General features: G+C 31.0%; 2 protein-coding genes across 3 annotated transcripts; one reads left to right on the top strand and one right to left on the bottom strand.

Moving 5' to 3' along the window:
• Nucleotides 1-1,100: 1,100 nt before the first annotated feature.
• On the bottom strand, nucleotides 1,101-8,120 carry KLHL18 (Kelch like family member 18). 2 transcript variants are annotated; one of them, XR_013006516.1, is made up of 11 exons: nucleotides 7,618-8,119; nucleotides 7,406-7,536; nucleotides 7,120-7,260; nucleotides 6,875-7,063; nucleotides 6,563-6,733; nucleotides 6,363-6,496; nucleotides 5,995-6,217; nucleotides 5,754-5,920; nucleotides 5,269-5,701; nucleotides 4,876-5,214; nucleotides 1,101-1,730 (listed from the first exon to the last, which is right to left on the bottom strand). XR_013006516.1 is itself a non-coding variant. In XM_076409592.1 (11 exons), the coding sequence occupies exons 1-11, from the start codon at nucleotides 7,810-7,812 to the stop codon at nucleotides 1,520-1,522; spliced, it is 1,782 nt and encodes a 593-aa protein (XP_076265707.1). In that variant the 5' UTR covers nucleotides 7,813-8,120; the 3' UTR covers nucleotides 1,101-1,519. The 2 variants fall into 2 exon arrangements, 1 of the variants encoding a protein (XP_076265707.1); XM_076409592.1 differs by having other exon boundaries at nucleotides 4,876-4,983; nucleotides 5,590-5,701; nucleotides 7,618-8,120.
• Nucleotides 7,920-11,014, top strand: LOC143199647 (cytochrome P450 9e2). Its single transcript, XM_076409609.1, has 7 exons — nucleotides 7,920-8,473; nucleotides 8,550-8,713; nucleotides 8,767-8,932; nucleotides 9,436-9,598; nucleotides 9,723-9,867; nucleotides 10,069-10,299; nucleotides 10,366-11,014. Exons 1-7 carry the CDS (start codon nucleotides 8,265-8,267, stop codon nucleotides 10,788-10,790), a joined length of 1,503 nt encoding a protein of 500 aa, XP_076265724.1. The 5' UTR covers nucleotides 7,920-8,264; the 3' UTR covers nucleotides 10,791-11,014.
• Nucleotides 11,015-11,679: the final 665 nt, after the last annotated feature.

Raw genomic sequence — 11,679 nt, 5'->3', positions numbered from 1 at the left:
AAGAATGTTAACAAATTCTGTAGGTTGTAAATTAAACCCCTGAAAACCCAGGCCATCATTTTCCATAAGAAGGCTTGCGCACTGTCCGTTTCGAAACTTAAGATCGACACCGCAACAATTCCATGGCAGCATAACGTCACGTACCTAGGTTGCACACGACCGACAGTTCGGTTGGCATTCCCAAATTCAGAAAGGTTCAGGGATAGCAAACCTGCTATCTTCTCTGATCTGCCCTTCTAGCAGCATCTCCATTAAATGCTTATTTTACAAGATGTTAATTCGGTCCATACTCCTCTACGGATCTAATGTTTACTTTAAGTTTGTTACACCCAACCAGGTGAAACGGTTTCAAGTTTTCCAAAATAAGCTCCTCAGCAGAATCTTGAACTCTCCATGGTTTGTCAGATATAATCAAATTCACAGGATAACTGACACTCCAGAAATCAAGCACTTCATATCTCAATCCTTCCACAAACAACTCAGCTCAAGTTCTTCTGAAAACGCGCTTGTTCGCGAGCTGGGAACTTAGCACCACGTCACCGCTAACCTCCCCTTTTTTAGGCTGAAACGACCTTATCCGTCGCTGCAGTTATAACTTTTGCCCCCATACGGCAGTATCCAGTCGTGTGTTAACTCAAGTTTCACTGTCTGTTATTTCGCCGGGTCCTGGTGACCAATAACGGCTGCCCGATTAGTGGGTGCGATATCCCCAAATTTAATGCAGTAGCAGTAGTAACACACAGGGGTCGACTATGAGGCGGTTTCAGTTTAATGTATTTGTAAGCCCATATTTGTAAGGCAGTCTCAAATAATCCGGTCCAACTCGTCACTCCAGGGCAAGTCTCCGCGACCAGGTATGCATCATCATGCATTCCACCGCCTGGTTTCAGGCCAGAATAAAAAAAACTACCCTTATATTTTTTACGCTGTTGCCTATGGGTAATTACAAACAAAATAATATCTTATAGAGTATTATAGGCATTCAAACCCGCGATTACCACTACAGTACTGGAACATGTAGCCTTGACAACTTCGGTTGCCAAGTTAACTAATTCACTATTTTAATAAATCTGTTGTCATAAAACAAAATAAAACACATGTTGCTAACAAAGTCGTATTTATTGTTTAAAAGTACATTTTCTTCACTTGTTGCACATCACAATAAAAGAAGTTATATATGTGCTTTGTACATTTTACTCTTCACTCTTATAAATTAATTCTGAGAGCCCGTTCTGAAACTCTCATATCACTCATTTCAATTTTTATAGCATAAATAAATATATTCATAAGTATTTAGATAAACACAAATGGCAAAATCCAGTCTTTTTGTATTTTGATTAAAATGCTAGTACTTTTGCAGAACAGCAAATCAAAATCCTTTATTCGATTCTTCTTTACCTTGAAATAATGTTAATTGGAGGTTTATATTTCAAAACAGAGATCCTTTTAAATTCCAACAACCAAATCGTACCGTTAAAGTATAAATTATTATATACTCGAACGTTATGTTAAGTAGTGTTTATGGAACAGAGATAACCCCTAATCCGACGCCACCTTCATGGGCAATCATATCTGCAGCATATTTCCATTCATTCAATTTCGGATCGTATACTTCAACGGTGACCAGGTTGGATATCCCATCATAACCTCCAACAGCCCATAGTTTGCCCATATTTGCTGTTAAGGCGACCCGGCTTCTCTGCGCGTTCATTGGTGCAACGTATGCCCATCTATAGAAAAAAAAATTTCTTTGTTATTTAAATCATACTGTTATGCAATTATTTAAGAAATAGCGTTATCAAGAGCACGTTTATAATTTATAAATTTGACGAACTTAACACCCAGCTCGAAATGTATCTCATTTCATAGAATTGTTAACAACTATTTTTACAGTAATATAACGAGTTTAGTGAGTGTCAAATGAACGATGTTGGTTATAGTGAGTACAGAGTTGAACGAAGCGAACGTTCGGGGACTGCGCGAAGATTCCGCCAAAAACTTTCCGTTCGCGGTGATCGAAATCAATTCGTGGGGCGTTCGGTCCTTCGTTCGGAAAGTTTCGATCTCCAAAAATCATTTGACGGTTTTCATCGTTTGGTTCGGAACCCTGTATTCTTTTGTTTATAACCATACTATTCACAATGGCATTACAAAATAAAATGTCTTGTGAATCATTTTTCGATTGTACGTGTAGTGTTCTCTTCCTAAAAAGCAATGTTTATTGCTAAAATAATATGTCTAATCGTTTTTTTAATAGTATCAAATTATTGTGAGTATGGCGGTAACATAATAAAAAAAGTTATGATAAGGAAGAAAATACGAATAATATTGAAATTCAACTCGTTTGAGGTTTATGGTAAGAATATAACATAAAACTCTTATGTTTATACGGCTTTAGTATTCTATTTATTAATTCATGAAGAGATTTCAAACATTTACAATTCTGTAACGATTACAAAATGATCCAAAATCACCAGAAGATATATCCAGTCCCAAGAGAAAAGAATGTATGAATTTGTATAAATTATGTGTAAATTTCACTATGAGGTATACATAATAAAACCTTAAATTAAGAATATTACCTTTATTTAGTGGCACAAAATGTATAAATGGAGTCATCAGGCCACTGTCAATGATAAGGACAGAAATTATATAAACAGGTATGAATTTGTATTTACTGCATGATGTATTTTATATATTTTTTATTACTATTTTGAGGGTGAAATATTTGTTAACTGGGTTTAAATTATTTCAGACACAATGGCTATGTATGAAAAAATAAAAGCTGACAAGTGCAAGATATATATATATATATATATATATATATATATATATATATATATATATATATCCTTACAAGAGGATATTATGCTAGTCTCTTATCAAATTATAAAGTAAAAAATAAACTTGCTAAGAAGGAATTAAATAAAATTAGTTGGCAAACTTAATATTTTCATGTTGTTAATAATTATTTTATATGACATTATTATTAAACATGTTTCCTCTCAAAGTTGTGAAATACTTTTTCCATATTATTTCAAAAATTTTCTACTAAGGCGAGTATCAATAAATGTAATTCCCTTCAACGAAGAATAAGAAAAACAATTCATAATTTTGACACGTTTTTTTTAATTACCATTTGCAAAACAGAAATCAAAGTTAAATGTTATTTCATATTCCTGCAAGTAAAATATAAATATTTTAACTTTTCGTGTTTTTAATGAGGTTTTTATATAATTATATGTATTATTATTAATTAATAGATATAAAACACATATTTATCATTCAAAGACATCTTTATAGTAATAATGAAATTACAAGCAAAAACAAGGTTATTTTTTCGAAACGAAAACATATGTCATTCATATTCCCGCCAATTTTTCCCACGTTCGCTCAAACGTTCTTGGCCGATTCGCAGCTCCTGGAACTGCGTTCTGTTCGTCGCCAAGCGCTGAAAGTCATTGTGGCGAACTCTGGAACTAAGCAAGGTTCATGCGCACTACGACTTTGGACTAATTTTGAAACCTGTTCATCAGGAATGTTCGCCGAATTAAGTTCTGCTCATGCGCACTTTCAATTTTCCCACGAAATTCGCTCTGAATGCTCAGGAACGCCAACTCGTTATTGTTGGTCTTTTTGCTACAACGCGTGATTTAATTTTGTCGAATTTTACACTTAGGTTAGATTTTTTAACAATTGTGTATATTGATTATTCAAAACTAAAGTTATTGTATGCCTCATATGCTGGAATTTAGATTCCCTTTAAAATCCAAAAAAAGCGTTTTGCATTCTACACTGGTAAAATCGTCGAAACTATCACAAAGCTAAGTTGCACTTCCATTATAATAATATAAGAAAATGGATTGATTCCTGGATAGACCTAGGAAACATGAGGAAATTTGTCTGACACACAGAAATAGAGATTTAACTTTATAATTTTGGAGACATTTTTCGTGACGTCTAATATCTAGATGACACTACAAGTGCATTCTCGATCTAAGCAGTGTGTACTCGAATGCATAGATAATAAAGAAATGCAGAATCGTTTTCATTCAAAAAATGGTTGATAATGTTAAAAACTCCAAACTGACTGGATTAAGTATATATAATAAAGTGATGACCGTTACAGTGTGTTTTGTTATTGTAAGTTTATTCATATTAATAATCATTGAAATATTTATTTTTAGAAAGTAATCTCCGCCCGAAAGAAGGTATGCAAACGGCAATATATTTTTATTATTGGGTCAATTATTTGATAGTTGCAACAGTTGCAAATATTTTAAGATAGGGTTAACTGAAGTTCAATACATGGAGAATTTTGATGCAAAGCGATTCGGTACTTAAATAGTGCAAAATTTTATTGCTCAAGTAAGAAAAAATTTGTTAGTGTCATCAATTAAAAAATTTAATAACTACTTTGAGGGGCTTCATTTTATTAAGGAAAAACATGTTGTGTAATTATTTGAATAAATATATTAGCTTAAGACTACTTAACTAAGATACTTTGAAATGTCATTAACCAATGAAACGTACATGTCAAACTTTAACAAAGAGCCAATCAAAAGTTTTCATAGCAAAATACTTTTCTTATAGGTCCCTATAATGGAGACTTAAATTGACCAATCAAATTACTTGAATGGCGGATTATAACACCATCTGAATATTAGACGTAGTGAAACTTTTCTCCAGAGACCCCTACTGAGTTTTCTCTCTATTACTCTGTGACACATTAAAAACGACTATACTTCAATCATACAACTTCAAATTTTTTTAAATAAAAAATAGAAATGAACACAGGGTTTTTCAACAAAAACAGAAATCACAGAGAATTTACTCAACACTTTAATATTATTTTACTATATAATAAGGACTTACTTGTTAGTAATGGGATCAAACATCTCCACAGTTTGTAAGAAAGAACTTCCGTCATAACCACCACATGCATACAATTTTCCTCCAAGCATGGCTACTCCTAATCTACACCTAGAAAATTCATGACACATATAAGAAATAAATAATATATTATGTTAGGGTTTTTCAATTAGGACGTGATGATGTTGAAAGTGAATGAAGCAATCAGTATGAGTTATTAATGAAATTCTTTTTTCAGTTGTTCCACGACTATGGCCTTAAGCCTGACTATTTGGGTTATTGATTTTAAGAGCATTCGTCGATTCTGGCTTATCGGCATAGACCAGGAAATTCCTACAATGTCTGCGAAAAAAAACTTAATGTATACGTAGAGCAACCATCATAACTGTATAGTACATAGCGCCGTCCTATTAGAATTACGTGTTGTCATTATTGTTCTATAGCGCTGGCCATTGATGACTTTTTGTTATACATTATCACTTGGCGAATCTTATGTGGTTTGGGGTTGTTGCATATAGGGCAAATATACTTGTCGACATTTATTCATCAAAAAAAGTTATTGCCTCTAAATAACTTGATATAGGGATTACATATCAGTGATTAAATAAGTAACAATATGCTAAACTAATACCATAAAATTAACCCACCACAAGTTGCCCTTATTGTATATATCATTGAGTAATATAGTACGAAACATATATATCACACTTAGTATACCTTTTTGTAAGCATTGGAGGTGCTTCAGTCCATGTATTAGTAGCAGGATTATATTTTTCTACAGAATCAAAGATAGATAACCCATCATGACCTCCTAGAGCATATATATGGCCTAAAATATATGTATGTATATAAATCAGTATATATTTGTATATATTATTTACCATAACAAGCTATAACAGCTCCTGCACTTCTAGACTTATTCATTGGTGCTAGAGAACACCAAGAATTTGTACTGGGATGATATCTTTCAACAGAATTTAAGGATGTTACTCCATCATAACCACCACATACATAAATTATATCGCCTAAGGCTGTTGCTCCCAAGGCACTATAAATTGATTTATGATAACAAATTAACTGCCAAACTGAAAGAACTTAATAGAAATAGAAGCAAAAGCAAACCTTCTTTTACAGAGCATCGGTGTTACCATATTCCATTTTTTTTGTATATCATCGTACACTTCCACGCTTGATAATCTATCTCGTCCATTATAGCCCCCAAAAGCATATAATTTACGTTTGATAACAGCCACTCCTAAACGAGAGCGCATCATTGACATTGGTGGAGCCAATTTCCACATTTCTAACTTTGGATCGTAGTATTCCACAGTCGATAATGAATCTCCTACATAACACAATAAGCACCTTTTTTGCAAAGACTAGTACAATTTTACAAAAGTAAAAAATATTAATAGGTATATTAATAACTTTGCTTCAATGATGAACAATTTTTGAATAATGATGAAATTTTATTATAAGTACATATTTACCATGTCTATTTAATCCACCTACAACAAATATGTATCCATTAATATCACATATTCGGGGTTCAGTACGGAAACTCTCCATTAAAGCCCTTCTTTCTGGTATTAAGTGGAATGTGAGAGCTTCATCTACCAAATCTCTAAAAATAATATATTAACAAATGATAGAACTTTGAAAATTGTTTATTGTGTTTGCCATTCTTTACCTGCACTGGATTGAGTATCTGATCTGCTCCTCATTTCTGACTCTGTCTGTTATATAGAGAGGTGATAATAAAGGCAATCTAACTAACGATAGTAATTCAGGTAAGAATTCCTTTCTTTTTTCTATATCATGTTTAACCCATCTCATACATGCTTCAAATACTTGCTCCTCACTAACAAAAAAGTAATATAATTTTAAGATAATAACAATACAAATATAATAATGGTTTGATATAAAGAACAAGAAAATTTATTTTTGAAACTGGATAGAAGAGTGGCAAATTCTATTGAAACTAAGACCCAATAATACTCACTTATCAACTCTTAGATCATTTTTATTTAACAAATTTTTAATCTCTGCAAGAGACAGGCTAAGATATTCTTCATGTTGAGACACTTCATGAAAATACCATTCAATATATTTTTCAGCAGAATCGGCTAAAGTTGAAGATCCTAAAGATTCAGCAAAATGACGAAATCCTAGAGCATTCTGTGGATGAATCCTACCAAATTAAAATTTACATTAGAAAATACTCTACTTGTTAATAAAATACTATACCTTTGTAATAAATAGTTTGCACAAGCATCACGAACTTTTGTCAGCTGAAGATATGAGGCGCCTATCATAATGCTTTGTACATTATTTTTATCTAATACAACCTTTCCAGTATATGCAAAATTTACCAATGCTTCTAGAGCTCTAAAAAATACTTTTATTATTTTTATTTTTTTTTGGCAAAGCTACATGATAATTTTGGATTTCATATCAATAGTGGTAAAACATACATTACATAATATGAGATATATATAGATAAAAAATTTAAATATTTTGTAGATTAACTTACGTAGCATCAATACTTTTAATTTCAATTTCCATTTTTCTGGATTCCACCATATCATTCATAAACATAGCATGAAAATATGGTATTGTTGAAGCCAAAACAATTTTATGAGCGCTAAAGTGTTGTCCATCAACCTGAACAAGAAAATAAAGTACAAAATGTGGGAATAGCCGAGACAAGTGAAAAGATAAATACATTAAACGACAAATAACTACCTTTATAACAACGTCACACAGCTTCCCTTGCCTTCGAATACCTGCCATTAAAGGAAATGCTGAAGGAAATAAATCATATTGTTGAAAAACTAAATTTTCACTATTCATTTCTAGCTTATTTCTCGGTAAAGGCCCACCTTCATTAGGGTCACACTCATTTTCGCTATGCATGTTATAGAGATTGTTCCAATCCATTGCAAACTAGATATTTCTTTATTTTCTGTTTAAATAATAATATACTTTTTAAACTTGGAAATATATTCTTCAATAAAATTATTATTAAGGAACTAAGGTTACAATTTGAGTCACATCTGTCACTAAGAATTCCCAAAATCAAAATTATTTATTCGTCAAAATATTTGGTTAATTATATATGATTAGCAGATAAAAACAATTATATGTGATAAATCAATGAAATTCGATCAATGTTATTGTACGTGATAACATATGTGTTATTCAATACTGAATTTTCTTTTCACCTATCTTATCAATTTTGTAATATTATATTGCACAATATGATTTCATTAAATTAATGTAATTGAAAAATGCAACATATAATGCAAATATAAACCGCAGTTCTGAGTAATGACTAAAAATATTTTGTTTATAATTATATCGTTCATTAAAAAAGTGAATAATAATTTAACATGTTATACTATTTGATATTAATAGTGATATTATTTATTTATTTCTTATATTCTACTCTATATTCGAAACCGTATTCCTACTGGAAAAAGAGAGGAGTAAAACAAGGAAGGCCATGGATTCTCTTTGGAGATAGTTGGCCATTAATTTTTCGTTTGAAGAATATAGCGGAAAATGCTTCTTATTATTATGAAGAAATGAAAGATGTTAGGTAAAAGCATAGAGTAATAATATTTTATGGGTAAAGGGAAACTATATACTTAAAACACGTTAACAATTTCTTGCAGATATTATGGTATATATCAGTTTTTAAAACCTAAATTAATAATACGCGATCCTGAATTGATAAAATCTGTTACTGTTAAAGATTTTGATCATTTTACTGATCATGTTGCTATGGTAGAGCCAAAAGCTGATCCGCTATTTGGAAAAAATTTATTAATGTTGAAAGGTAGTTGCTACAAGATTTTTACTATGAATTTTTTGAATATTAAATGATTTCAGGAGACGATTGGAAAAGTATGCGATCGATGTTAACGTCATCATTTACTAGCAATCGCATGAAAACTATCTACAAATTGATTTCAGAAGCTGATGAAAACTTTATTCAATATTTTTTGAATCAACCTGGGGATATCATCGAAATTGAAGCAAAAGAAACTTTTGCAAGGTAACCTGCATCTTTTTTTCCAAAACAATGTTGCTACATATACAAAACAATAAATTTGAAAAAATGCATGTGTGTATTTGTTGGCTTTACATTGCATTTAATTATGATTCACTAATGTACTTCCCACATATTTCTTAGAAGATTTCCAAAATTTATCAAAAATTGTGGTTATCAGTAATAATCAAATATACACGAATATATTTATAGATGCCTTTAATGGTTATTTAAGGTTTAATGTTAGTGTAAACACCCTTAGGACGAAATTCCCGAAAACGGTATTTCAAAGCCATCTACGTTAAAGTAAACTTACCAGTAAGCTCAGTCAAAAATTCAACACGTTACATATATAACAATTATACTATATTAATAACTATATTATAAATATAATATGTTCATACAACTATAAACCCATAAAAAACAACTACAATAAGTCATATTCTAAATTAACAGCCTAATAGAGTGGTAGTAATAACGACTTAAAATTTAAAATTGTTTTATTTCAGGTATACCATAGATGTGATTGCCACTACATCCTTTGGTGTTAAAGTTGATTCTTTAAATGATAGAAATAACGAATTCTTTCGCATGGGAAGTGAATTGGCGAATATCAGTTTCACGTCATTTCTTAAAATCCTACTTCGGCAAAATTTACCAACATTATATAAGGTATGATATTTTTTTTAATTAAAATTAAAATAACTTCTGATATTGGCAGTTTATGAATTTTAATTTCAAATGCTCCACTAAGTTAGTTGTTAACAAGAAAGGATCAATAAAAATTATTTTGCAGATGTTTAAAATGACAATGTTCAGAAAAGAGGTAAACGATTTTTTTACAGCTCTGATTAGTGATACAGTATCAACAAGAGAAAAGGAAAATATATATCGTCCGGATATGTTACAAAATTTAATCGATGCCAGGAAAAAAAATGGAGGTAATTTTGTGTTTCAATAGTATATAAAAATTAAGCCATAAAATATTTTTAAAACAATCAATATTATTTTAATTTATTATTAATTTTAAAAACTTTACAACTGTTTTTTTAGATTTTGATAATATATTGAAATTAACAACAAAATGTCTTGTAAATATATTCTAAATATAAATCAGTTATTCACATATGCTACATTTTTAGAGAAAGAGAGCTTTACCATTGAGGATATCACTGCCCAAGCGGCTATTTTCTTCTTTGCCGGTTTTGACTCGGTTTCTTCAGTAATGAGCTTCACTAGCTATGAGTTAGCGCTTAATCAAGATATTCAAGACAAACTGCGTAAAGAAATTTTAGACATTTCTGAAGAAAATGATGGGAATATTACCTATGACGTCATTAAGCAAATGAAATATTTGGATATGGTAATTTGTGGTTAGTAAATATATCTATCTAGGCTCAATAAATATTAACTATTATATTAACAATTCACGATTTTAGAGGTATTAAGAAAGTGGCCTCCTTTTGTCATTATAGGTAGAGAATGTACTAAGACATATGTGATTGATCCAGTTTACCCAGGAGAAAAGAAAGTAGTAGTACCTAAAGGAACAGCAATACAAATTCCATTATACGCAATTCATCACGATCCAAAATACTATCCCGATCCTGAAAAATTTATTCCAGAGCGATTCGGCACAGAACAAAAGCATCAAGATAAATATTTTCCATTTGGTCAGGGTCCAAGAGCATGTTTGGGATCAAGGTTTGCCTTGATGGAAATAAAAACAATTTTTGTTCACATATTGAAAACATTTAAATTGGTTACAACAGAAAAAACTCAAATTCCTCTTAAACTAGTGAGGAAGTTTTCTGTGAATGCTCGACCAGAAAATGGTCTTTATATTGGTTTACAGAAGTTATAGTTACATATTTACATTATTATATATTAAATGCAATTAAGTTAACTGATTAGAGCCAGTTAACTTTATTTTTTATATTATACAATCAAGGGAATTGTCAGGTCTAGTTATTTAAGCCCCACATTTTTTATATCTTACTTTGGTGGACTTTAAAACTAATTATAAATGTTTGGGATTTTGATAAGTTGTTTAACAGACAAGAATAAAGACATTCTCAAAATAAAAAAGCCTATTCAGTAATAGGATTAATAATATATAATATATACTTATTAAAAGGTTGATTACACAATGTAAGTATATTGTTGTTTTAAATGGTTTTAATGGTGACATTGCTAATTTCAGAAGATTTTTGGATCTGAAGGCTAAGATGAAAGTGCCCTGATCATTAGTGAATGGGAATGATGAAAAATGTAGTTTGATCTTTCGTACTAGTGGTAGACCTGTAGCCTGCTTTCTGTCTCGAGGAACATCCCCTTTAAATTTTTAAAAAGATATTGTCTTTCTAGGTATCACCAAAGCCTTAATCTAGTTTTAGCATAGACATTGTGCGCCGATCTTCAAATCTCTGAGTTTAGGCTTTACTTCGGAACTAATGAAATAAATCTTTTTTATAACAAAGTTCATTAAATGTCAAAATAGAAGACGACAAACTGCAGAACCAGAGGCTTCCATAGCATCTCTTATTCGATATTTATATGCTCCATTTTCTCCATAGGAAAGACATCCACGCAACATTTTCGATACCATCAGAAATAAACTTCAGACTCGCTTAAATGTAAAGTGGCTAAAATTAAGGCATTACGAATTAACCTGAAAAACTCTGCCGATCCCAACTTAGAATTTAAACGTCTCAACGTTTGATTGTAGACTAGATTCGAATTTCTCGACATCA

Source organism: Rhynchophorus ferrugineus, unplaced genomic scaffold (genome assembly GCF_030347505.1).
Source record: "Rhynchophorus ferrugineus isolate W39M unplaced genomic scaffold, kcgeb_rfMv2 rfM1, whole genome shotgun sequence".
NCBI classification, from domain to species: domain Eukaryota; kingdom Metazoa; phylum Arthropoda; class Insecta; order Coleoptera; family Curculionidae; genus Rhynchophorus; species Rhynchophorus ferrugineus.
The sequence above is the reverse complement of the archived record's forward strand: the minus strand, read 5'-3'. Positions and strand labels throughout refer to the sequence as shown.

Coding starts and splice junctions, on each gene's coding strand:
- KLHL18 (XM_076409592.1), bottom strand. CDS start 7,812: ATGGATTGGAACAATCTCTATAACATGCATAGCGAAAATGAGTGTGAC. Junction 7,261..7,405: donor ATTAAAAGTATTGATGCTAC/GTAAGTTAATCT, acceptor AGTATTTTTTAG/AGCTCTAGAAGCATTGGTAA. Junction 6,734..6,874: donor AATGATCTAAGAGTTGATAA/GTGAGTATTATT, acceptor CTTTTTTGTTAG/TGAGGAGCAAGTATTTGAAG.
- LOC143199647 (XM_076409609.1), top strand. CDS start 8,265: ATGTTATACTATTTGATATTAATAGTGATATTATTTATTTATTTCTTA. Junction 8,714..8,766: donor AAATTTATTAATGTTGAAAG/GTAGTTGCTACA, acceptor AAATGATTTCAG/GAGACGATTGGAAAAGTATG. Junction 9,868..10,068: donor TGCCAGGAAAAAAAATGGAG/GTAATTTTGTGT, acceptor CTACATTTTTAG/AGAAAGAGAGCTTTACCATT.